The 27800-nt window shown below is 39.8% G+C and overlaps 1 protein-coding gene across 1 annotated transcript in view; it reads left to right on the top strand.

The window, feature by feature from the left end:
• The window catches only part of XYLB (xylulokinase), an 81823-nt gene that overhangs the window by 5111 nt on the left and 48912 nt on the right, over positions 1–27800 (top strand). Inside the window, exons 5-15 of the mRNA XM_033082844.1 lie at positions 1112–1198; positions 2338–2466; positions 3704–3769; positions 7585–7657; positions 12842–12960; positions 14084–14165; positions 15190–15230; positions 15641–15756; positions 17759–17874; positions 20124–20197; positions 21551–21647. Coding sequence (XP_032938735.1) covers positions 1112–1198; positions 2338–2466; positions 3704–3769; positions 7585–7657; positions 12842–12960; positions 14084–14165; positions 15190–15230; positions 15641–15756; positions 17759–17874; positions 20124–20197; positions 21551–21647 — 1000 coding nt within the window. The remainder of the gene's footprint in view (positions 1–1111; positions 1199–2337; positions 2467–3703; positions 3770–7584; positions 7658–12841; positions 12961–14083; positions 14166–15189; positions 15231–15640; positions 15757–17758; positions 17875–20123; positions 20198–21550; positions 21648–27800) is intronic.

Below are 27800 nucleotides of genomic sequence, written 5' to 3'. Positions count from 1 at the left end.
ATAAGATCTAAAATTCTGCATAAGCATCCACAGATGTTCCTCAGGGGAACTGGGCACTTGAAGGACACAACAATCACTAGAAGATACTGGGAGGGGAGGTTGAGGTTTGCAGTGCAATTGTTTAGATCAACATAGTGCAGAACTGATTGGCTTCACACTGTTTTAATTCTTTGTTCATTTTGAATTTCAGTAGATCCAGGTGCTTGTGGAAAATGGGATAGGAGCCGGGAGCAGTTTGCTGAAAGCACAGTGACATCCCCTGAGCAGTGTTTGTTGGCTAGGACAGGGATCTGCACAGAAACAACAAAACCCAAATGATGCAGAAATGACAAAAATGCTGCTGTGATTTAGCCTGTAGTGCATAATGCCTTCTTTTTGAGATTTATAAAACCCACCCTGACATTTAGTCAGTTAGCCAGTCTCCTCCTAGTACTCCAATGAATTTATAACTTTCACAGATGATATTCAGGGTGAGGACAGCACCAAAGCAGTAGCTAATTCTGACATGTGAGGCTTAGGTTATTCATCTTGATGTATCTGGGATTAATTAATCAAAACCCTTGCTTTTATCTCCATGTTTCATTGATTGCAGTTGAAAGTCTGAGCAAAGTGTCTGAAAATCAGAGCTGGTATCAAGGCTCTGTTGTGAATTCTCCAGTGGAGCACAGGTTGGGCACTGCCAAGTAACCCCACCTTGCTCAAATGAAAAAGGGAATGCATTTCCAGACTGCCCATATTCCCTTTATTTTTCCCCCTCCAGCAAGTGGTCAGGGTTGTAACTGATGGATCAGGGGGCTGTGCTGAAATAGCACAGAACTAAAACTTGACTGTGGAGCTCTGGGTACAGCTCAAAGAGCCCTCAAATAAGTATCTAATGCGATTAGCAGTACAGTTATTGTTCCCACTAGAAAATTCTGTAGTTCAAAATAACATTCTGGTTTAGTGTCTGCTTTACTCAGTCTTAAAAAAGAGTTTTTAATGAGGCCCTTGATTTGTAATGGTTTGGTCCTAGTTTGGAGAGAGTTCTTTTGTTCCTTAGAGTATAAGATCAGGACAGGAACTTTGAAGCTTGGGAGGGCATCTCCAACTCCTGTTTCTGTATTTCCTACAGCAACATGGGAGTGTGTACTGGAAAAAAGGAAGCAGCCAGATTTTAAAGAATGCATCATCTGAACTGCCTTTACATCAATCACTAAAGGTAAGGTGCACAAAAGCCCTGAAGGGAGGGCTACACTGTCCTTTTTCTGATCCTTACACTTTGCTTTTCTTCCTCTTGTTTGGCTGAGCTGCAAGCCCTCCAGCATAAATGAAATGTTGTAGTTATTCCTTCAGTTGGAGGGCTTTTCATTTTCTCCTGAATGACAGTGTGTTCTGCTTTAAAAGCTTACAGGTGCTAGTGGGTGCCCCAGAATCCTTCTGTGTCAGAGTAACAGTCTCTTTGTTCTTCTAGAAAATGTAATGATTTTGTAAAAAATCTGCAAGTGTTTTACATTTTAAACATATTTGTATTAACAAAAAATTGTGGTGAAAAAGATTGCTGTACCTAAGCCTCCTTGCTAGATGTGTAAGTGATTTCATAAGAAAATATATCTTTTTAAAAAAGGCCAGTTTTCACTTACCTCTGAAAGGATATAAATGTAATGTTGTGTGCACTTAAAATCCAAAGCAAGGACCTTGCTGAACCTCTGCATTTTGTGTGTGATTTGTATGTATTTTATTTGTGTGTGATTGGCAAGCATTGAACACAGACTTGACAAGATTTTATTTAAAAAGAAAAACTGAGACAACTCAACTTTCCTCTGGAAGACCCTTCTCTCTTTAGTATCTGTCAGAAAGAACAGATAGATACATGTTGAAATTGAGATTTTTGTGTAACTAATGTGTTAAATCATTACTTTTGTAACTCTCATCTGTGCAAAACTCATGGAAATGGCATTAAAATGCTGGAATAAATGGTGTATTAAGCCTCAGTTGTATTTCCAGGTGGTTATGCCATGCATTGAGGAGAAATGTGTTAGTAGAGCTGTGGGAAGATAATCTGATGGTTTGCAGAGGAGTTCTGAAAGGAGTTGGGGTGTTGGGTATCAGAGGGTGTACTGAGACATCATGCTGTGGGGTCTGTGAAGTGACAGCAGAAGAAGAATATTGATGCAAAATTTGGGTTTCATCACTGGCCAACATTCTACCCAAAATCTATTTTCTGTATTGATGAGAGAAGGGCAGAAGGCAAATCAGAGAACTGAGCTGTGAGCTGATACGAATGGCTACTGTATTTTTATCACTCTAGCAGGGATTTCTCATATCAGACTTCTTAATAAAGGGTGTTCCTCATGACAGGGCTGTTTCTCAGTCAGTGACAGCCCCATCTGGATGGATTCCAGCACAACCTCCCAGTGCAGAGAGCTGGAGAAAGCCGTGGGGGGAGCCCAGCACCTGGCCAGTGTCACTGGCTCCCGAGCCTATGAGGTAAGGATGGATGGGGAGGAAGTTCCCAGCAGAATGCTGTGATGGAAACAATTCTGTCATCACAGGGACCTGCAGCAGGTAGCCATTGACTATGAAGGAAAGAGCTTTTGGAGAAACTCCAACCATACTGTGCTGTGCATTCGTGTCACAAAGGAAGGTATGGAAATTTTGCAGTGGAATGAACCAAACACTGGGAATTTTGCAGCAGGAGGCAACTGGAGTGAGCATTTGGTCAGTGGTCCCTAAATACAGTGTTTGGAGGCCATGCTTGAAGTCTCAGGGCATTTTTTCCCTGGGAGTATCTTGTGCAACCACATTTCTATTGGGATGGAAACTCTGTGATGCAGGTTTATTTTGGGTAAATCCATCCACCCATTTGTGGATCGTGCTCTAGGTTACTTCTGCAAATAAAAGATTGGCCTTTTAATATCCCCTGGGGGCTAACAAGCATCTGTTGGCCTCAGAAAAGTGTTTCAGAAGTTTGGGACACTGTCAGAGGTGCGTTGTCTCCTTTTCCTGACTCTTCCCTCCTTGTAACTGTACAATGAGTTATGGGGTGGGAGCAGGGCTGCCCTCCAGGCATCTCAGCACCCGGCTGCTCATGTCTTGGTTCAGTCAAATTAGGCTTTAACCTCCCAAACTGATGTTTCTGGTTTTGAATCATCATTCAAGGTTGAAGTCAGACTTTATGTACCACTAACAGTTTATTTTTCACTTGTTAAGTGTTAAGGTTTCAGTACTAGAAGGTTTTTTGATTATTTGACATAATACTGGATGAAAAGTAAATATTCTTACAGAGGTTTTTAGTCTATATTAGAGTTTCTGCTCTTGTGTATGAGGCTTCCTGCTTTAATTTCAATTCACCTGCCTCACAGGCAGGTACATAGATTGTGTAGCTTAAACCTTTTCAAGGATTTGAAGGCAGCATTTGAATTGTGCTGGTTCCTGTGCAGAGAATAAGTGTGATTCATTCCATTGAACTGTCATTTCTGAAATGTAAATTATGGATAGTAGTGCTTTTCCACATGCCTTTTTTTCAAAAGGTGAACAAAATTCTCATAATGAGACTATGTGTTATACCCTGTTTAGTGCAGATTGCCTGCTGTGCACTGACTTTCATCATGCATCAGGCAAATTAAATATCCAAAGTGCAATGTTCTGAACTCATTACACAGAGTTAATGATTATTGACTCCATTTAGGGTTTGTCTTTCTAAGCATTTGCATTTCTTTTCCAGCGTTTTACAGGAAACCAGATAGCAAAGATTTACAGCCAGAATCCTGAAGTCTACCAGCAAACTGAGGTTGGCTTAACTTCAATTCTCTTATTTGAAAACATCTTTGAAAATTCATCTTGTGCAGATGTTTTTACAGACCTTTTTGCTAAAGATTATTCTGATTATTGTGTTTGAATTTAAAATGAAAGTTGAATTTTTTTATTTTAAAATTTTATTAAATTATTAGTAGTTAGGCACATAAAGATCAGACATTGGTTTCTCCTTTGAGTGCTACATTTGTTAAGCTGCTGAACAGAGCTTTAAGCTGAAGTTGTTGGGGGAGGAGAACTTCAGTTCATCCCACTCCTGCCAGTTTGGTGCCAGAATCAGAGACATACCCAGAGCCTGGAGAGGTGGGGCAGGACAGCAGGAGAGCACCTGAAGGACAGCAGCAGCCAGCACAGTCACCTTCACTGGAGGACCAGATTACAGTAATTTCATGATTATAAGCCGCACCATTTTGTCTAAAATTTTGGTCCGAACCCAAAGTGCGGCTTATAATCAGGTGCAGCTTATATATGGACAAAGAACGAAAAGTTGCTGTTTTAGTTTGGAGGAGAGGTGTCTGCTGAGAAAGGCAGGAGCTTCTCTTTGAAATGGAGAATGTAAACCCCCTCCCTCCAAATTATTATAATTTTGAAGTCAAGGGGCTTTCAGGCAAAGATATGGGAATTAGGAATAACAGTTCTTTACTAGGGAAATTAAATTAGAAATACAGTACTGCAAAGAAACAAACTGCAAACCCTGACAAAGTCAGAGTACAACCTGACACCCGTCAGGCAGGGTGTTGGCAGCAGTCCCATTCCATGGTGGCTGCATCCTCCTGCAGTGACAGATGTGGCTCAGTTGGAGCAGTGCTCCTGTACAAGGTGCAGTTTCCCTCTAAAGGTCCAGTGGTGATGTGGAGGAATCTGGTTTTCCTCTGGAGTCCAGTAGAGAAAGGGGCTCCCTTAGTGTCCCAAAACCTCTGTTTTTATTTTGGTAAGAAATGTTGGGCTCTTCCCCCTGTCTGGAGCAACTCCCAATGGGATGCAGTAATTTTATCGGTCCCACAGTGGGACTCAATGGCCATGAGCAGAAAATGACTGGCTGGAGGAAGGATGGGTTGTGAAAAGATAAAGAACAATGCCCTGCCTGGTTTCAATGGATGGCCCATTAGCAGAATATCTGCCATTGAGATAAGGATCACTGCCCCCACCCTCAACAGATGGTGATAGAACAGATACCTTTTGTCACACTCTGTATTGTAACGTGCGGCTTATCATCAGGTGCGGCTTATGTATGGACAAAGAATGAAAAGTTGCCGACGCCCAGAAGTGCAGCTTATACTCAGTGCGGCTTATAACCATGAAATTACTGTACATGTCTGGGCTAACACACATGGCACAGGGAATAAACAGGAGTTAGGGGGTCATGATCCTTTTGGCACCATGGAGACATGGGATCCCTCCTGGAGTGCAGGGATGGAAGGATGCAGGCTCTCCTAAGCTGGTTAATATTCAGGGATCACCTCCTCCAAGCTCTGAAGTGATGCATCCCAACTAAGATTAAACAAGGCAAAAACATCAGGGGGCCTGTGTGAATGAACAAATTGCTCCTGGACAAACTCAAACATAAAAAGGAAGCCTACAGAAGGCGGAAATAAAGGCAGTAGCCTGGCAGGAATACAGAGAGGTTGTCTGAGCAGTCAGGAATCAGGCTGGGGAAACTAAAACCCTGACAGAATTAAATCTGGCCAGGAATATCAAGGGCAATGAGAAAAGTGTTCATAGGTAATTTGGTGATAAAAGGAAGACTTTGAAAAATGTAGGTAGGCCCTCTCCAAAAGAAAATAGGAGACCTGGTTACCCAGGTTGTGAAGAAGACCGGGTACTCAAGGACTTTTTTGCCTTGGCCTTGAGTGGTGAGAGTTGCAGCCACATCACCTGAGTCACAGCAGGCAGAGACAGGGACTGGGACAATGAAGAACCCCCAGTGTAGGAGATGAAGTTCATGACCATCTTAAGGAGCCTGAAGCTGGCACCTGATGTGATACTTCCATGGGTTCTGAGAGAACTGGTGGATGAAGTGGCTAAGCCACTATCCATCACGTTTGAGAAGTTGTGACAGTCTGGTAAAGGTCCCAGTGACTGGAAAAGGAGAAACATAGACCCCATTTTTACAAAGGGAAGCCAGGAAGACCTGGTTTTCCACTACTTCAGTTCTTGATAGCACTAATTTTTTTTTTTTTTTTTTTTTTTTTTTTTAAATCTCACTCCTCTATGAAGCAGTTCATTTAATGAGAAAGTGAGTTGCAAAGTTAATTCTGTATTTTGTTGGAGAATGCTTAATTTTAAATTTGTTCCCCTTCTTTTCTTTTGTATTCTCATTGCAACAAGTAAGGTATGAGATGAAACAGAACATGAATGCAGTCTGATCATAAGCTCAAGAATAAATTTAGAGCAAGATATGTTAATGGGGAGAAGTGGGTCTGTGGAACCATGAACTAGTCTGACCAATTTCAGACTTTGAGGGCTGATGGCAACTTTTAGCAATGAAGCTTATGCAAAAGGTGTTCAAACACAAAATCTCTCTCTGCTAGAGCTGCTCTTGGGGACCCTCAAGGAGCACTTGACAGCTTGGCAGTCTCAGTGACACGTGGAAGGTGGATGTTTTTGCTTCTGTAGGTCAGCTTGCTAAACTGGCTGGCTGGCTGATTCACAGTTTAACTTCATCCTTTTTTCCTTCCATTTCAGGCAGCTAGTGCCCACTGGGGCACCGTGGAAGGTAGGCCTTTGTTATCTGAGCACAATGTGATATATTCTTGGGGAGAGATGCACGAAGAGCAAGTGCATCATTAAATTTCCTGGCTATTACAACCACCTCTTAGAGCTCTGGCTATAGGCTGCCCTTGAATGCTGTGTGAAGCAGTGGTTTTGTGAACATTAATAAAAAACCTGTCATTTCTGGCTCACTCCACCTGTAGAGGTTTGATTCTGTTCAGTTATTGGGTGACAACCATATTTCTTCTGTGAATCACAGCACAGAGTGAGGAATTTGTCTGTTTTTGTGGCAGTTTCTTGGGAACAGACAATACTGGATCATGCAGAGAGCCTGGTGGTTAACTTGGTAGTTCATACAGCAGATGTGAAGAGGAAGCAGGTTCATGGTGGATCAGTGTCTTGTGTCATATGGGGCATTATTTATTATTTGGCCAACCCTCAGCTGGGTTTCATGCAGCTGGAGCATGCCCTGCAGAGGCAGAGCTGCAGACAGTGGCTCAGTTCAGACTGATTATCACCAGTTCCTGGGAGTAACTCCTGGCAGATCTGGGGGCTCAGCTGGAAGGAAGGCAAGGGGTCCTGCAGAGGTGCTAAAGGTGCCTGCAGAGCTTTGCCAGAGCTTCTAAAAGCTGTGGGTGGGGCAGAGCATGGTTCTGAGCATTTCCCCTGTCATCAGGACACAGGTGGTTTTGTGGCGTTTTTTTTTTTCTTTTGTGTGGGTGTTTTTTTTTTACCTTAGAAAGTTTTTTTTTTTTTTTTTTTTAAATGAGGTTCTGGGTTAGGGTGAAGTTGTGGATTCATGCTAACACAGAGTATGCTAACATACCAGGTGTGTTTTTGCATGTTTCAGCTTTTAACAGCTTTTATAATGGAATTACTTTTAGATTGATATGTGCTGTATTACTGAGATGGTCAGAACTGAGTAATCCTTCTAGGTGTATTTTTGTGTGCTTTCTGGACATAACCTTAGGCATCCATTAACATTTGCTGCTTCCAATTACTTTATTTGCTTTCCACTTACTTTCTTTGAAGTGAATACTGATGGGACTCACTATTTCTCTCTCTATTTTTTTTTTTCAGAGAATCTCTTTGGTCAGTAGCTTTGCAGCTTCCCTTTTCCTAGGAACTTATGCACCCATCGATTACAGTGATGGTAAGCGTGGGTTTTTTTTCATAGTAACAGTTTAAAAAGGAAATTTTCCTTCCCATCCCCACATTACATAGATGGGGACAGGGTCTTTGGTATTTGTTTTCAATCTTTACATTTTAATGACAAGTATATTAGATTTTAAGCTAAGTTACTCCTTTCAGTTTGTTGTTTGCTATGCTTATCTATCCCCATCCAATTGCCACTTCTATAAAATGGATCCACAGAAAAAATTCTTAAATGCAATTATCGCTTTTTGCATTATTTTGTGATGTGTAAAGGAGTGGTGGAAGATCTTTTGGAGGCATCAGAAAGTTGTGGAATCTTAAACTAAACTTCAGAATTCTGATATTTGTTCTTTGGTGTATTTTCAAAATGAACCAGGATAAAAAGCATAAATAAAACAAAATGGACTAAATCCAGTTAAAAAAAGAAATCTTCCATATCTCTCTGTTCATCATAACAAATACAAAAAAGTGACAGGACTACTGTCTCTTTTCTGTTGTGTATTATCTCAGTTATCCAGCTTTTAAATGGCAATTTTAAATGGCAATTACAAAGGAAAGTATTTTCCTGGGAGCTCTGCTGTTATTTCTAAAAAGCATTTCTGATTTCTGCTCTGAAACTAAGAGAAGATATATTTCAGAGCTGAAAGGTTAGATAACTGGGCTCTCCATGGAATTTTTGCATTATAGAGACGTGGTTGACACCCATGTGTTAAGACCAATTCATATTTTCTCCTTTGTTATTCCATCAAATCTTACAGGAAAAGACCAGACACCTCAATTTTAGCTAATGGACACCTTACATGCTATCAGAGCTTCCAGTTGTACTTGAGACCTCAAAAATTGCAAGGCAATCCAGGCTTATTTCATAACACTTGTGAGATTATGATATTTGTTTTCTGGTCCTGTCCTTTTAGCCAAGTATTTCACAGCTGAATTTTATTTTTTTGTGTATTATTGGCAACAATAACTCTTTGGAGATTTGCACTTTTCTCCTCAGCAGGTCCAAATACTGAGCACTTGAGCTGCTCAGCCACCTACTGCATTTCAAAGAAAGAGGGAGATCTTTAGGTGCTTTTTCTGATAAACATATTGATTTATTTTTCAACAAGAATGAAGTGTTAATTTGAATTTGAAATGCTTAAAATTGTAAGCACTAAAAATATCTCCAGTTTGGGTTTGTTTTTTTTTTGTTACTTTACCTTTTCTACTTGGAAGCAAGTGGAGGAAAGCCATACTTCTCCAATTTCAGAACATGAAAAATTGTTGGAAAGCAAAATATTTTAAAGTAAAGAAAACTAAATTTTCCTTAATTGGAAAATTTTCTTAGAAAATGAGTTCCATTTTTCAAACAGCTCCAGGAGAGCCTGTTCTGTTATAGCTATGGATATTTACAAAACCTGAATAAATGTTATGTGCTGTTCAGAGCATGTAAGATTATTGAATCTTTGTGTGAAAAGAGATAACTGTAACATCCTGCTTAGTTCTCTTCTCTTTACAACACAAAAGATTTTTTGGCATTGTAAGCTGTATTTTGCCTCATTCATTCCTTTCTTAATATAACGAGAGAATTCTAATTCCAGTAATAAAATATAAGTATAGTGGATGCAGTAGTTATTTGGATGCAGCTGAAAAACTTGTTTTCTTGTCATTTACAATTTCTTGCAATTCACTTGATCTTTTTACTTAGCACCTGTGTATTGTAGTTTAAAATGCATCTCTCAAAATAGTATTCAGATAATAGATCTATTCTTCATTTCTGTAGGTTTAACTTCAGGTCATATCGTCTTTAAAAGACCTTGTCAAATTGTTTAGCTCTACACAATAACTTAGCTCTCTAAATTTGCAGGTTATTGTGGGAAATGTGCTATTCAGTTCCAGGATTTTTTTCCTTTTCTTCTTGAAGGTCCAATCTTTTAAAGTTCAAATCACTTGTGAATGGCTGAGCACCCTGAGTGATTGATTTTAAGAAAATGAAATTACCTTCTAGTGGAATGAAGAATGATTTTTATTTATATTGTGCAGATGTTAAAAGTAAGATACATCTGAGACCAAAAGAAGTTGAACACTTGGGGCATTGTTTCTTTCAGAAGACACCTTAAAGAACATCATTTCAGTTCTTGACCTAGAGGAGCTTTATCTTTTGAAATGCTTTTCTAAGAGCCTTAGGCAAATTGTAGCTTAGCATACTTTTTTTTTGTTGTTCTGTCTAAAAAGGATGTGTTGGACTGAAGCCTTTTCAAAAGGAGTGTGGTGGGCTGAATTTACTCCTCCTGTAGCTTGTGTGGTGTCAGCAGTTTCACTTCTCATGTCTTTGGCTCACTGAAAAGGCAACCAGAGGGGCTGTAATGCAGAAACAGATGCACTTCACTGCTTATGAACACAGGCAAATATTGATCTTTACTTACTTGATTGATAAAACCAGTTAGTCTGCATTGTTGGGTCATTGCCATGAAAGTGTTTGTACTCTCCCCCTTCCCCCAAGTGTTCAAGCACTTACACTTTTGTATTTGTAGTAAACATTAGCAAGTCCTGGTGGTGCTCCTGGTCATTCTGTGATAAAAGTCAGGGATGTTTGGAGTGAAATATGGAAACCCTTTCCTGAGCTCTTACTGTGCCCTGGCCTTGGCTGTTGACCTTCATTGATGATGGGATGAAGATCCAAAGGGCTGCCTTTGATTTTTGTTTGTTTTCTCCTCTTACTCCTCAGATTATTACTGATTTTGTATGTTAAACTTTGTGCTGTAGATCATGAGCAGAGATGCTAGAGTTAGGAGCTCCTCATATAATCAGAGGAACATCCAGCTCTGTTTTTTATTTTCCACTGATTAGAGACTCCCATGCCCACAGCTGGATAGGATGAATCCAGCCCAACAGTCCAACAGTTCCTCTAAAAGAGTTGTTCCACATTTTTAAAATGAGTTTCTGAGATTGTGGCAAATTGCTTCACCTCTCTTTTCTCAGGGCATGTGAAAGTCTTTGTGCCATTTACTGCATTTACCAATCAATAAACTGAAGTGTTGTTTCTGTATAATGTAAACATTCAGTTGGAAAGATTAGAGGCTTTATGCAGGAAAGATTGAAGGCTGCCCTAGTTTCTTGTAAAATTGCATTGAAGGGCTCTGGTGAAATGTTTCTCTAGGATTGTGGGGTGTGGACCAAGAAGGATAAAAAAAAACCAAACATAAGCAGAAAAAAATTTAACCTTTCTGTGGAAAATTCCTATCTATTTAAAGATTCTGTTCCTCACTGGTTTAGTTTAGTGAAGAGGTTCTTGGCCTTTTAAATCATGGACTTTTCCAGGAAAATTTATAGATTTTGTATTTTCTTGTGGAAAGCCCTGTTATGTCTGAGAGCATGGAACATGTGGCTGCTCACACCCTCTACCTCTGAAAAGTGCAGGTGGTGACTCTGGGCTGAGTTTACCTTGTCAGGACACAGTTTACCCTGGGAAGGAGGGGATGGCTGGATTTAGGAGTGATCTCTCACAGGGAACTGAGATAGGCTGGAGTAAATCTTGCCATCTTTCCTTTTCTGGGTGTGTAGTAGTGATTTTGATGGCAGAAAAGGGATCCTTTACCTGCGGGAGGGTTGTTGCACTTTGTGCTCTGTCAAATTCCTGCTGTTTCATCACAGGCCAAATATTTCCAATCAGCTTAATTTACCTAAAATGGGATTGATTGATTGATTGATTTTGGATAAAATTAATTCTATTTTTGTAATTAAGTATAATCCAAATGCCCTGCTGTTTGGCTTGGGTTATTCCAGTGTCGCAGCTCGAGTGTGCAGCATTTTCTGTTTGTGACACCGTGTGGAGCACTAGGTCCAGACCACGCTGGTAGTGCTCAGGATTGTACTGATAAATAGAAAGTTTGTTTTTAAATGCTATTAAACCCATTTTTAAGACTGTATTAAAAAGCCTGCTGGGAGTTGGTAGGGTGGGCTCCTCTGTGCTCGTGTAACCAGCAGCACTGTGGGTGTGGAGTGTGTTGAAGGCTCTTTCTCAGAGTAGAAGCACTGCTGGAGCCTGTGATGTTCTGAGATGGGGCTTGAATCCTTTTCTTCCTCTGCATTTCAGCACTGCAAGCAAAGTCTTGTTCCACAGGCACTGCATGTGGCATCAACCTCACCATCTTTATGTTCTAAAATCTTAAAAATATACTGAAAGCATGGAAATACCAGGTTTTCCACTGCTCAGCTGAGCATGTGGCTGTGTTTCTGAGATAAATAAGCTGTGGGCTAAAGAGTCTTTGACATTAAATTGATATTCATCTAGAATAAGACTACTATGTCCCTGAGCAGCACTAAGCAGAAATACATACAGATTTTCAAGGCTAATGAAATGTGCAATTAAAGGCATCTTAGAATCATAGGCCAGTGGTGTGGAGTGCTCAGTATGTTATAAAGAGCTGGCCACCAACCAACTTCAATTAACTTTTAAACCAGCAATAAAACAGTGAGAAAAGAGCAGTGAGAAACCAAACCAAAACTGCAAAGGCCCTTCTCAGATCTAGTGAGAGTTCTGGTGAGAAAAGAGGTGACCAAATCAGTTATTTAGGTTTTTGCATGCTGGAAATCATTTCACAGAATCTGGCCTTAGGAGGTTTGCACACCTTGCAGGTGTTGCAGGTTTCAGTCGGGCTGCTCACCATTCCTGAAAGTCATGGCTTTGGTAATCAAAACTGGATACCAAATTATCCTCAAAATTAGAGGCTTTATTTGAGAAATTGAAAAGGGAAACATTGATAGGGAGAAGATTAGTCAATGTAGATTTAGATGCTTACAGGATTCTCTGCTCAAAGGTAGGAGTAATGTAAAACCATCCCACCAAGGGGGGAATTTCTTCACTTTTAGGTCTCTGCTGAGCATGACACATCTTCAAGGGACATTACTTCATCCCTTTTAGTTAGTTACATGAATTCCTTGTTTAAGGTGGGAGAGTTGATGGGGAGGCATTGATATTCTTGTCTTTACTCATAATTTGTGAATGACTGAACTGCCTAGTGCATTGTACATCAGAGAAACATTTTCTGCTACTTTTGCAGGTGAAAGCTCTCCAGAGGCTAATCAGTATCCTTTACTCATATAAGAGCTGAAACCATTCTCCCTAAATGTAAAACATACATCTGTAAATTTTCTGGTCTTTGCTCAGTCCTATGCACTTCCTTTTTGATCTGTCTTGTAGGTTCTGGTATGAACTTGTTACAGATTTGGGAAAAGACATGGTCAAAGTCCTGCCTTGATGCTTGTGCCCCTGGATTAGAGGAGAGACTGGGCTGCCCTGTCCCATCCCACTCAGTGCTGGTATGTGCCTGGCCAGAAGAGCTGTGAGCAGCACCTGGGGCTTTGCTGGGAGCTCTGCTGATGGTACCTGGAGTGTGTTTGTGTGTGCAATGCTGCTGGTTTGGGATTTTCAGCTGTGTTCTGAAGGTTTTTGCTAAAAGCAAATACATATTTGGAAACTGGCACCTGTCATAGCTTTGCTCTCCTTAGATTCTTGCATGCCCTGGGTTGTGTGAGAGACTTTTTAGCCCAATGATAAGAATTTTGGGGGGCCTCTCCCATGCCCCAGAACACCTGGTCACTGCAGAGCTGTGCACAGAATTTATTGCTGCAGAAACAGAACCCAACATTTGCATTTCTCAACAGAGATCTTGTTTTAAGCTGTTTGTATAGTTAATGAGGTAATCTTTGTGAATAATTTGGGATATTTAAAGCTCCTCAGTTCACGTAGCATAATGGTGAAATCAAATCAAGCCTCACATCTCCTGAGTAAATGAGTTTAGTCTTACTACCCAGCACAAAAGCAGCTATTCTTTAACTGTGCACGTGTGAGGCAGTGGAGATACCCATCACCTGAGCCCTCTGAATCCTCTGTAATGGAGAGGAACATAGAAAAAAATCCTTATAGATCTCCTTGTGTTTTTAATGGTAGTTTTCTTCTGGTTTTTTTTCTCTATGGCTATAAAATGTGGCTTAAAACAATGCAGTTCTTGACCTCTAAAATAATAGAGAGTCATATTCCAGCATTTGATGCTGTGATGTATATTAATGCTGTGTTTCCTCTTATGTTTGCATTGAATTTTTAATTTCTAGCTATTAATATTCATGTATGTGTGCAAAGCAGATAGATGTGTTTATGTTACTTGATGTGAATAACTGAAAAAAGACCCAAAGCTAAAATGCTGCTATTTACTAGCCTGTTTTCAAATCTAATCTGAGGGTATTGCTGTGAGGTTCTCAGCAACTACAATGAAAAAAGTGCATTAAAAATTTTTAAAATATTCATTTATACCTTAAATGTTCAGAAATTATTCTTGTAGCTGCTCTAGGGTTTTTCAGCTCTATGTTACAATACATTGTCATATACTGAAGCATTTAATTCCATTTTTTTTTTGAGCTTTTTTCTTTTTCTTTCTTTCCTTAGGGGCCCATTTCTCCATATTATAGTCAGCGTTATGGGTTTAGCCCAGACTGTAAGGTAGTAGCATTTACAGGAGACAATCCAGGTGAGATGATTAACTGTGCAAGATTCAGTGGATATGATTATGTATGTACTGAAATTTTAAATCTATCTTACTGGTTCTCACATGCTGCCTATAAAATGAAAGAATATTGTTCTTCAATTACCAAGCAATAATTCCTCTTTCCAACACCCTTCCATCACCAGTTCTTCTGAGACAGAGATATCTTGAGTAGGCTGTGTATGACAAATTAATTTTCTTTTGCCAAGTAATCAGAGGTGAATTAATTTTCCTCTTGATAACTTCAGTTTTTGTTTGCCTGCCTTTTAGAAACTATCCCTACTATGAACTCCTAACATTTTAGCTTAGAAAAAAATATGAATTTAAAAAATGCTCTTGTATCTTTTCAAGCAAAAAGTTGGAGATGGATCTTGTTGACTTTCTCAAAGAATTAGAGCTGTCCTTTTGTCAGATTGATAGATCTCAGTACAAGGGAAGGTGTTAATTTAGGGACAGTTTTTTGAACCCTGGAGTTCCAGTGTAAAGCAAATATTTCTGTTTCTCAAGACTGTGAGAGTGAAATACTTGCTATATTACAGCAGCTTTTGCAGGTTTGAATCATGATAGAAGCTTCATCATGATATATTTTATAATCTTATTCTGGGAGTTGGGTAAACTCTACATTTCTGAAAATTTTTTCTTCTAGAGATGCAAATTCAACGTAGTCCAATAAATGTGATTAATCTGATGGAAGTGGGAATGTTCCTCCTTTAAAGTGTGTTGTTAATCAAGGGTCCACTGTACATAAAACCTGGATACATAAACCATTAGAAAAATCATGCTGTTCTATAGTGTTTTGTCTTGAGCATTTTGATTTCATTAAAAGTCACTCCCACACCCAAAATGTTTGCCCAACTTTTATGGTGGATAGCCCAAGGCCATCAGGAGAACATTTGTAATTTATGTTGTACTTTGAGATGATGTTTATAATGTCCTGTGATGTCTCAGACAGCAGGCTGTAATTGAGTCAAAGAACTACCTTTGTACCTGGTATTCTTTTTGCTTTCAGCATCACTGGCAGGGATGAGACTCCAAGAAGGAGACATTGCAGTAAGTCAAAACACTCTCCTGGAAACTGCCCACGTCCTTGGGTGCTTGAAACACTTGAAATGTAAATAGCTGCAGGTTGCCAGTTAAACATACCTGCTGATGTTGATTTGCTGCTTATTGGATTTATGTTTGTTCTATTTCTATCAATCTGTAAGCTGCCTGAAAGATTTTAAGTAAACTCTTGTGACTATTTTTAACTAATACTCCAGACATTAAAACCTAAATCTCCATCTAGTAAGTATTGCACTGGCATGACAGCCTAAGTCAGAGCTAGCTTCAACACGAATCCAATTGACTTAATGCGTAATTTAAAAACAATTAGTGGTAATAACAAATGGTTTTAATTTAATTTCTGTATTGCTTTCCATGCACATTGTGATAAGGCTTCAATTATTTTTTTCCCTCTCCAGATTAGCCTTGGCACAAGTGACACATTGTTCTTGTGGATCCAAGAGCCAACTCCTGCCTTAGAAGGTCATATCCTCTGCAATCCTGTTGATTCTCAAACATACATGGCACTTTTATGGTAATATCATTTATTTTTTTTACATCTAGGATCAATAACATATATTTCTTTCTCTGTGTTAGCGCTTTTTATTTCTTTTGTGAAATGATAATGAATAGAACATTCAGCATTCTCTACGGTATGTGGCAATCTACTGCTGAAACATTTCCATCAGCGTTATAGCATTCCTATTGTTTAATTTGAGGAACTGAAACTGCAGAGTTGTGCAGGATGAATTCTCATGGCAATAAAAGCTGAAATTATTTCAGTGTACAGATAGAGCCAGTTCCCTGTGTATCTCAGGTAATACACTTAATGCACAGGAATAACAAATCTGCTGAGATAGAATGTGAAATTTGAAATGGCCAGGCTCTGGAACTTCTGTGCTGATCTGGTGGTCCAGCAAGGTCATGATGGAGCAGGTGAAGATTCCCTTTGCAGAGAGGAGCACAATCAGTGCTGTTCAGGGATGTATTGAGGAATTGTATGTTCTTGAGGAAAATATTGAGATCTCAAGAAACCCAGCTGAGATGATCCTCATGGTAACTTTGGGCTGCTGTGATTTGGGAACTGTTTGGCCCCTTGTCAGCCAAGCAGGTGGAAAGGTGGTCTGGAGCTGTTTGCTCTCACTGAACCATTGTATTCTGGATTAAAATTTCCAATCTAGGTCATAGTGTTTTGGCAAATATTTGCAAGCAATATGCAGATAAATTTTGTGTCAAAATCCCTTGGATTGTAGATGCTTGGAACTCAGAACCAGCAAAGTTCAAGTCTGCCTTGGAGCTGTAGGGTTGAATCCCACTTGTACAGTAGGAGATGACAGTGCGAACAGTGTTCAGGAAGTTGAGTTCAAAAACATGATGCCAATTGCAAGTTAGTGAGTTTTGTTTTGTGATTTCCCTGCAGGTTTTGTTTTGTTTTGTGTGGTTTCTTGTTTGTTTGTTTGCTTTGTTTTTAATTTACATCTGACTTTTTCTTCTACCCAATGTTTTCTTTACTTTTGCTGTGTAAAAGAGCTGTATCAACAACCTGTTCATAATAGGAAAGCAGATACTGAGGCATTTTTCTGAATAAATGTTACGCTGCTTTTCTTTCACAGCAGCTTATCATGTGATTTGCTGGTGGCCTTGGCAGTGCTGAGTTAATCTTTCCTGTTCCTCCTGTGCAGTCATTGCTGAGCTGACACTGCCACTTTGGCATCAAGGCCTCTTTATTTCTAGAATATTAGAGTTAATAGGGGACTCTCAGCAGAAAAAGAATGTCTGAGCTACCAGACAGAGTATTTGTATAGAAAACTCAAATAACTTCAGCTGATGCTACTGAGCAAGTTCAGTGATTTCCTTGCCCTCATTTTTGATATTTCTGTGCCTCTCCTGCTGATAACTCTGTGCTGGAGAGTGCTCAAACTTCTTTCCCCTGGATACCAGTCCATGCTGCAGGATTTTGCAGCAGTGTGATATCACAAAGGTGACAACATGAGGTGTGCAGAGACAATAAAAAAAGAGAGATGCATATTTTACTGCATGGTTTGTTTACTGGCTGTGGTGCTTTCCTTTGCCAGATCCTGGCACAGAGCTAGACCTCATTGTAAGTCTTGCTGTACCCAAGCTGGTTCCAATACAGGTACCATGTTCTGAAATCATAAATGCAATGTGGAGACACTCCTGCTGCTCCTTGCAGAGTGATCTCAGTGAGTGGTGGCAGGGCACTCCTCTGAGATGTCTCAGCTGTTCAGAGCTAGCCTGGGTTTGGCATGGCCAGCCTGGATCTGACCTCACTCCCTGCAGAGATGTACAGCCCCATCTCTGCTCTGTGTTCCCAGCACCTCCTGTAAAAATTGTTTTCTCTTATCTTGTTCTTCCCTCTCTATCTCTTTCCATAATGAAGTGATCATATCTTTTAACTTGCCCAGCTTTATTCAGCTGATAAATTAACAACAATATCAAGTAAAGGAACAAAATGCTTAAAAAATCTACAGCTAAAGGTTTTGGAAAATTCACAAGGTTGTGTTTGTGTGTTTCAGTTTTAAGAATGGCTCTCTGATGAGGGAGAGGATCAGAGATGACTGTGCCTCAGGCTCCTGGGATGAATTCTCCAAAGCCTTATCATCAACTGCTGCTGGGAACAGTGGAAACTTGGGTATGAATTTTAGTAGTGCTGGGACTTTGAGGGTTTGCTTAGACACACACTGCAGTAGGTGTTGTACCTGCTTTTTACTTGGGTCATCATAAAGGTCAAGAATTAAGTTAACTAGAGCAAGAGAAATTCCTGATGTGTGCTTGGAAATGCTCTGTTGACAGCCTAAGTGTCATCACAGTGTTTTCCTTCAATATTCACTGACTAAGAAAATTGTATTTATGGATCCCCTTTGGTTGTTGGAAGGGTGTTAGTAGCATCTTAGCTGTAGAATGTTTAAAACTAGTAATTTCTGAAGGAAGCTATCATTAAAGTTTATTTCTTTTCCTGAAGACTCAAACCAAGTGAATTAAGTAGCTCCATATCATTTCCTTCTCAGTCACCACTCTAGAATCTTGCTCATGCATTTGTACAAAGCAATGATGTCAAGGGATGCCCAGATTTCCCCCAATCCGTGTCACAGAATCATTTTATCCCTGTTTTTCCCCCATGTTATGGTTAGTGAATGAAATGTAACAAAATTAAAATGATGAAAATATTTAAAACGTGCTATTAAACCCATGGATTTGACGTGTTACATTATTTTCTTTCCCACAGTTTAACATTTTACAAGTCTAATATGTAGCTCTGAAATAAGCTGTTGAAAAGTGAGCACATGTCTAATCAAGATTAAAATGGACCAGTTGCAGAGCAGGGTTTGAAATCATCACCATCATCTCAGGTGTGAGTTGATACGGGTAAAATGAATGTAAAAATTATAGGCAACAAAGTTTTTAAATGTAGATATTTAAGCTATAGAAGACTTCACTCCTTAGCAAAGTGAATTTAAGGTAGAGCCTCTTGACACTCTGAGATTAGATTTTTCATTTTTAGAAGCTCTGTTATGTTGTCTGTCAAATCCAGTCTCTGTGGGGTATTAAAATGACTGGGAATCTCTTTTCACTAGAAGACAAATCAATTCTAGTGTTTTAGAAAATGGGAAGAAATTATTCTAAAACCCCAAAGTCAGCCAGTTTAGACAATACTAAAAAGATTGGAAGTTGATGAAAATATTGTTACTGAACCAGGACAGTGCCTTGAAGTTTGTATTGTAGTATATTCACTTGAATATCTCCTCTATAAAATGGGTGTTTCATGGAATTCATCCTCAATAACCTATATACTCGAAAAACCTCTGGGTGTATCTGTAAAAATGCAGTAATCTCCATAATTTGAGTGCCTGGGAGAAGCAAAGCACAGGCATAGCTGGTTAAATACCCCCTCTTTTATTCCTTGTTCCCTGTGCTCCCTGTTGTGTGGGGAGGTTTGGAGGTCAGAATTGGAATGTTGGGATGTGCTTCCCCTGACAGGGCCTGCAGACCTGACACACAGAGCTGCTGACTGCCAGCTCTGCAGAATGTTTAACCAGCAAGGTTATGTGTGCCAGAGCACTCTGTTATTTGGGGTTTTACTTTGCCAGTAATCACAGGTCTGATAGGGCAGCACAGTTTTGTTCTAAGTTAGAACCTCAGAAACTCTCCTTAGTTTCTTAGCTATTCTGTTCAGTTTTTCTGTCCTCATTTTTTCTGGTCTCCTCTCTTGAATATCTTTTCTGACCAACCCAAAGAAATCTTTGTCTAGCTGCCTACAAAGCATTACAGCATTTCCTCAGATCTCATCAAAACTATTCAGAGACCAGCTCTGCTTCGTGACTTAAAATATCTGATGTTCTCTAATAAGCTCATGAAATCTAATCCAGGGTATGAAATGTTCCAATATTCCTGCACTCTTCTTTCCAACTTGCCATTTTTGTGTGTTTTTCTTCTTTCACCCTTGCATATGGCCTACTCAAACTATTTCTAGTATGTTATGTATTATCTGTGTTACTCACAAAAATGTATTATTGTGGTGACTGAATCCTCTTTTGTAGGCTTGGTGTTTATTACTTTGTTTGGCATGTTTAAGATCCAGATTTTGTGAAATGAGAGAATTCTAGAATTATAGAATATCCTGAGTTGGAAGGGACCCACTAAAAGGATCATTAATGTCCAACCCCTGGCTCTGCCCAGGAGAGCCCCAAGAATCCCACCACATGGCTCAGAACATCAAGAAGTTGATGTGTGGACTGAAATTAGTAAAGAAACAGCTCTATGATTACTCATATGTCCAAATACATGATAAACATGTAATATCATTTTAGCTGTGTGCAGAAATAAGATTCCAACTTTGGGCCTGGGAGCAAACATGATTCTCTTTACTGTTCCTTGGTGCAGGTTTCTATTTTGATGTGATGGAAATTACTCCTGAAGCAGTTGGGATTCACAGATTCAACAGAGACAACCAAAAGGTAGTAATAACCTGGGTAATGTCTCAGACTTTGAAGGAGTGCTGTCAAGGCTTCAAATCTTTGCCATTATATATATATATTTTCTTTCTATCTGAAATATTTGCTTTCCAGTTTCATTTATTGATGCAAGTCCCTGGAATGATTTTCATGAGGAAGTATTTGGTCTGTAGCTTGAAAGCATCTACAGAGCAATGTCTGAACTAGAACTTATATGGTAATTTTTTAATGATATACTTTCTTTACTGGAACATGTGGATTTACTGAAACCAACACTATCTTTGAGACAGGATTAACTTTAAGCTTTCTGGGCACTTAGTACGTGTACGTGACTTAGTCCCTGTTTTTTAAGTTTTAGACACATAGATGAGGGTGTGTTGAAACTTTGGGCTGTAATATTTTGTCCATATGTGTGTGAACTAAAGACCTCATTTTGCTGTCCTGTATCACTTGGAGTAACCTACGAGCCACAAAGTGGTGTGGGCTCAAGTCTGAGTGGAATAAAATGGAATAAAATAGAAATTAAGTTATGGGAAGTTCTTTATATCTTTTTTTTTTTTTTCTTTTTTTTTTTTTTTGTGTGGAATAGGTGTTATTTAAATGCCTGGCTTTCTGGGTGGTACTGAAACTCAGGAGATGTCTTTGATCAATCATGACTCCCAGTCGATTAGACCTCACGTAGGTGAACAGAGATTGATGCTATCTGGTGTTTGCAGTGCAGCTCTACTCTCTTAAGTGTTGGCTGCTAAATGAATGCTTAATCACTTCTAGCTGTTACACAAATGTAGGCACTTACTGCAGTGCATGGAGAAACTCAACTTCATGTGAAGGATTCCCTCTATTTGTTTGCAGTTCAATATTCTCCTGCTTCTGTTGCCTGTCTCATTGATGAAAGGACAGAAAAATGTTATAGAAATGAAATAAATTAATGAAAAGATTACATGGTTTCACTTTTGGGCAGACAGATTTAAACTCCTGTGACATTGCTTAATTCATCTGAATTTCATATAGTTGCTTTAATTTTATATTTTTGAGGTATTGATTCCTAAGCAGCTCTTGGTGATGGGAAATGCTTAGGGAGAAGTTTGCAACTTGCCCTAAACTTCTTCACATTATGCATCAACTTCAAGTTTGATGTATTTGCCAACAACATTGAGGATATGGGCTGTGCTCTCTCTCATGAGTCTTTAGGTCCATCTTGTGTGTATGAGTAAAAAGCTGGGCCTAGGTGAGAGCAGACTTCAGGGTGAAGGTAAAGATAATCAACTATAATCCTGTTTTGTGCCTTTAACCACCCTGCAGCTCGGCACTGTGTGCTGGGTAAGGTGGTGCTAACTCATTCCCTCTTTGGTGCAGGTTTCAAGATTCCCAAAGGAAGTAGAAATACGAGCACTGATTGAAGGGCAGTTCATGGCCAAGAGGATTCATGCTGAAAAGCTGGGTTACAAAGTCTGTAAGTATGATGAGAACCAATGGCACCAGAGGCCAAAGGCAGTAATGTCAGTGCTGTGATTCCTGTCCTGCCTGATGGATACACAAACTGGTATGAATTCTGTATTTGGACTCGTGGAAAAACTATTGATGGTGTTGGGTGCAAGTTTTTGCAGATGTTAACATCAGAAGGACCAAGTAGGTTTAACTTTAAGAAGACTTCTTTTTCAAGTATTCTTGCTGTTTCATTGTTTCTGAGCTGCATTGTCCATTTTTAAATAAGACTTTGGCCTTTGATATCTTGTTAAGTGAAAAGAAGACCAACTTTCTGCCTGAAGCACAAGACTGTAACTCAGAAAATCTGAAATCTATGTTCAGTTCTTGGATCTGCCATAAGCTGGTCACATACCTCTTTATCTCATTTTTCTGTTAATAAGGCAGAAGCTCTTTCTCCATCCTGTGATCTGGCTTCCTAGAATTTATGATATGAGTAGGTTTTGCACATTAGAACAGCAAAGCCAGCCAATATTTTACCTAGAGAAGTGGGTTCAGATCATTACTAGGTGTACAATTCTACAAAAATAATACAGGCAAGCCTGTAAGATTTTTATTGATGTTTGCTGTCAGTGTATCAGCCAGTGGTATCTTAAACATACTGAATTAACTCATCTGGAGGATTTTTAATAAATATTTTATTTTTAAAAGTCATATTATTTTTATTTACATCCTCACCTCCTTCTTCACAAGTAATTGCTTGACTCCTACCCCAGGCTTTTATCAATAATCATGAAGAACAGAATATTTGTGTTGTTTATTTTTAAGAGAGAACTCCAGGAACTGAAAGTTGAGAAAATGCAGAGATTCTGGAACAAATCACAAGGCTTGACAGCAGCACCTCATAAATTTACGCTGTAAAGGTTTTTGTGTTATATATTTTCCTATATAGTTGAAACAGTATTTATTTGTGGGGGTTATTTATGGAGACAGGCAGAGTTTCAAATAGACTGTTTAAAATACCTGTTTATCCTTCATTCTCAGATTCTGCTGCCCCAAAATCTTGGCTTATATAGCCTAGAAAGCTCATGGCTGAGGACACTTCTGCACTCTGTAAATGTCAGGGGTTAGACAAGCACCAGAGTGTGAGAAGAACTGTTTGAGATATCAGACAATCCTGACACAGGAACAAATGGGGATAAATTATCTATAAGTACACTTAGGCTGAGTAAGACAGCCAAAAATCCAAATAGTTTTAGGATGTGGCTTAATAAGCATTAAGAATTCTTCATTAGTGTTTTTTTAAATGCTGTAGATGCCTACAATGAAAAGGAGACAGGTGAGATTGGATTATATTCTTATGGATTCCTTGGAATATTACATACTTTTGTTTTGTTGCATCCCTAGGGCCTTTTAGCTATTTGGTAACTTAACAGATGAGTTGCTTTAAAAAAGAACTGCAGTACATAGTGTAGGCTGTGTGCATCTCCCACTTCTCCTCAGTGGTATTATTTAAATGTCATACTCTGTTGTTTGTGTAGTGATGGCAGGCTCACATCTGCATTTTTTGTGTGACAGCTCTGAAAACAGGGTGTGTTCTCAATGTGTTTCAGGGTACGAATGAGCATTGTGGGAATTACTCCAGCATTGCCAGACTTTCTCTTGTTTAATAGCTGCTGTTTTTCAGGCTGCTTTCCCCCCCATCCTTTTAATGTGATTTAAAAGCTTATTTATTTTTTGGATTAAATATGCAGTCAGGACCCTTGTGTTTATTCAATTCCTTTCAGGCCTTGCCTACATGGGGATTTACTTTGATATTTCCAGGAATCAAGCTGATTTACATTCAGAAATATAATCACAGCAGGGTAAATCTTGGCTTTTTTTTTTTTTTCTGTTGTTTGCACCAATGGAAGAATATAGTAAGAAGTGCTCACAAGATCTGGAAGGTTCTATGATGACACCTATTAAATCAATGTGTAAGAGAAATGTATGTGACATGGTCAGCCACAACAAATGCCTTGCTGGGGTGCCCTGAGGTTTGTGTGGTGCTGTCACAGGGTGCACATGAGTCAGAAACCTGGCTAAGTATTTCCCTAGCTCTGGCACCAAGGTGCTGGAAAATGATTTTGGCAGCTCTGAACCTGCCTCTCTGTTCTTGGGCCAAATGCAGTTTGGATGGCTGTAATCAGAAAAAGCAACAGCGTACGTGAGAAAGAATTTTGTAAAAATAAACAAATAAAAACCTGCTGTGTAGAGTTCTTGGTTATGCACTGTGAACATGACAAACATTAGATAATCCCTCAGAATTAGCTTCCAGTTAATGAATATATTATCTTGCAAGGAGCAGTATTTTGAATCCTCAGTCTTAGCTGGTGCTGTGGGAAAGGGTGCGATGATGCTGAAAGAGCTTTTTAGTTGTTCCCAGCTGGATGTGTCCAGCCATTATAGATCTGATATAAATTACAAATAATAGTTTAAAATGCCCCTTCAAACAGCTCCTCAGGTGCTGTTTGTGCTGCCTGTGAGATGAGCTCAGATTTCAGTGCAGCTTTGGTGCCAGTAGAGGGCAGGGGATTCTGTCTCATGAATTTTGTCTCCGAGGCTGGGACGTGTCAGCCTTGTTCTGAAAATGGCCAGATGATCCTTAGGAGAAAGGTTAAACCTTATATTAATTGTGATTTAAGGGCTTTCAAAGTGTGTGTCACTCTGTTCTAATTGCTCTAATCTTTCTCAATCAGGTTTCAGAGGAAATCATTCAGTAACACCCTGTATCCTGTTTTGCTTATGTGCTTAAGGGGTGGACTGAGTGTTGAATCTAGAAACAAACAAGTGAAGTTTGGTCTGTCCCTGTTGTTTACATCCTCCCATTCAGAGATTCATGAAGATAAGGTGAAGGTTTGCTGTTCTGCCTTTATTTTCCTGAATTTTGATTGTATCATAAACATCTATTTTTTCACTTCCTTTTACTGCTTGCAGCCATCCCCCTTGGAAAACCAAACTCACAACTGGCGTTCAGAGGCTGGACTTAGAGCCATCCTTGCTGCATGATTAGGGGACTCTCTGAAGTCAAAACCATGGTAACTTTGTGGAGAAATGGCAGTGTCTGCAGCTCAGTGACACAGCTGATCACAGCAGCTGTAAAGCTGTCAGTGCTACAGACTGATCTGCCAGTATATACCTCAATAATCTTGATGATCACTTCAGAGCTGCTTCTATTCCTGACCAAGCAATCCCAAAGTTCATCCTAAATTTGACACTGACTGGAGAATGTTGCCATGGTCCTTTCTTCGACCTAGTGAAGCTGCCCTGGTGAAGACACACAAAACTGGTTAATTTGGGGAGCAAAATTTATCCCTCACCTTAGTGATAGGTGAAGTAAATCTGCTGTATGTAAAATGTAAAAATAAATATGATGTATGTTACATATGCTGAAGGGAAACAGCACACAGGTAGGGGTTCTGTATTGATCATACATGTAGCCAGTAGATATTTAAATTAATTCTGCTCTAGAGTGTAGGAACTTTCATGTTTTGAGCCCTGAGTCAATACATGTTGAGTCAGGTGTGTTAAGTAAGATTTTGTGGGACTGCAGCAGCAATTAATAAATCCTACCATGTAGGAAGGCTGATTATCTGGGGTGGAGTCTGTGTTGAAGCTGAGCTGTGCTTGGACAGGGCTTTGTCTTGATGTTTTTGTGCCTATCAGTGAGTTCACCCTACTCCAATTGCCCAGTGTGCTGTTCTGTCACCTTTGTACCTTCAGGAATCTGATTCTGCCTCCTAACTGTCATCAGCAGGGATAGGTGGATAGGAGGTGCCACATTTTACAAGTGCAGGCTTTGTCCATAAAACCCAGTGTCTGTGATTATTGTGTAATTTATAGTTTCTTACATACATAAATCCATCACTCACAAATAATGTTGGTGCCTTGAATTCTGGTGACTGTCTTGGTGCTTAGGTGCTGGCTGGGGTGACACTGACGTGCCTGGGGCTTTGCACTGCTCTAAGAATGAGCTGATTTTTTTCAGTGGGGTGCATTCTTGGAAAAAAATAGCAGTCTTGCAGTGCTAAGAAGAAAAAGAGGAATGTCAGAGTATGCTGGGCCTGATTTCTCAGTGATTTGAGGGAGGACTTACATTTCTGAAGAACTCAGCTCAAGATTACATGAGGGCAAACTCCAAGGTGACAAATTTTCTTTTTCTTCAGATGGTATTTTATTCTGATGCAGGCTAGAGGTAGCAGTAACCTGTGGCTCTTTGTCTGCAGGGAAGGCAGTGTGATGGAGTCAGGAATGCTCAGAAAAGAGACCTCTGAGATCATCACATCCGACATTTGACCTAACACCACTGTGCCCACTAAGACATGCCATGAAATGCCACACCCACGTGTTTTTTGAACACTTCCAGGGATGGTGACTCCACCATTTCCCTGGGGAGCTTGTTCCAAACTATCAGTTAGTACAAGATGGAGCAGTTTCATTGTTCCTGTTGTCACATGGAGGCTCAGACACCCAAAGGTGAGATGTGAGTGTTACTCCACAGCAGTGTTGGGTTCATTGGAGGATGAAGTGGCTTTCCTGCTGAGCAGGGCTGGATGCCACAGCTCCTCAGGATGCTCCAGGGATGCCTTTGTGTCTGACTGTGAGACAGATTTTGCTGCTGGTGGTTGTCCTTGACTGTCTGGCATTTGTAACCGTGCTCTCCAAAACTCCTGTGAATTACTGGGATCGTGGGGATACTTGTTCTGTCAGCCTTTGTCTGCACTGCTGAGTGTGTGTTTACTCCAGTTGTAGCAGTGTTTTGGCTGAAATAAGGAACACTGGGACTGAGGCCATTTTGTAGTTGCATACAGATTAAATTGATGTTGATGCCCTGCGGGATTTAAATTTCTTAGAGAAATCAATACTAAAATGTTGTGTTGGCTTCGTGCTTTGTCTCTTGCTGTTTGCTGCTGAGAGTGCTGATGGTGTTTCAGCAGCACGAGGGTGCTGGCTTTGTTAGGAGCCTTTTGCTTCAGCAAGCTTGTGAAAACAGTTTAAAAATTATTAGAGGATGGTGACAGGTTGAAGTTTTCTTTTTGAAACAATACTGAATATCAGTAACAGCCAGATAGGAACATGTGGAACAGAGGTGGGGCAGAGTGTGCTGCTTGGCATGCAGTACAAACAGACCTCAGAAATGCCCTGCCAGTGCATTTTAAACCTTTATTTTTGAGAGAGGAGTGTTGGCACAAGAAGTACTTTGAAATTCATCACAGGCAGGATCTTCTTCCCAGATGAGCCAGTCATTCTGCTGCAGAGGAGATTTGTATTTTTTGATGAAACTTCTGGCTGATAAGAGTGCCAGTGTGAGATGGGCAATAGCTTGCCAGGAACTTGACTCTATCCCCTTTTATTTTCCACAGAGCATCAGACTTTTATCACGTAGCTGAGCCTTCAAGGCACGATCAAGCAAGGCTTGGTTTTAAGCCAGTGATCTGGAAAGGTTGGTTAGCTCATTACCAATTCCCTGACCAAGTATTTCACAAAAAATGGCTTTTTATTATTACTTGGCTCAGGAGAGTAAAGTATTAGTTTAACTAATTTTTTTAAGGGTTAGATAAAATGTCTCTGAAGGAAATGACCTCATGTGCTATAAGGAAGCTGCTTACGTGCTCTAGAATTTTTCATGCAGTGGCTATTGTCTTGCTTTTATTTTGCTTTATTGTTGTCATACATATACAGGAAACACAATGAAGACAGAAAACCTGAAGAGTTAATAAAAAGATTGGAAAGGGTACTATCTGTCTTTCTTTTCTGACACAATGATAAAATGTTGTCATTGTTTGAACAATTGCTTTTAATGTTTGGTCAGCAAAAGACCAAGTATGTAAATGGTTCAATTCCTGTGCTCTGATGTTAGGAGAGATTGTTTATGGCTCTGTCAGTGGATGTACTGTTCAGGCAGTACTCAGAAAAATAGTCAAGCTGTCATTTTGCTGGGTTTGTTAGAGTTTTGTGGATCTCTGGAAGCTGGGGACCTGGAGATCACTTGGGTTATCTACTAAATCTCCTTTTATTGCTTGTTTTTTGCGACTCATCTACAGTTTTAAATCCAATTAGATTAGCAAGGGAATGACATGACTGCAGTCTATAAGTACCTTCTTGGGAAAAGGAAACTTGATAGTATAGGACTCTTGAGCCT

Source organism: Catharus ustulatus, chromosome 1 (assembly GCF_009819885.2).
Source record: "Catharus ustulatus isolate bCatUst1 chromosome 1, bCatUst1.pri.v2, whole genome shotgun sequence".
Lineage (NCBI taxonomy): Eukaryota > Metazoa > Chordata > Aves > Passeriformes > Turdidae > Catharus > Catharus ustulatus.
This window is presented reverse-complemented; position numbering and strand designations above follow the sequence as displayed.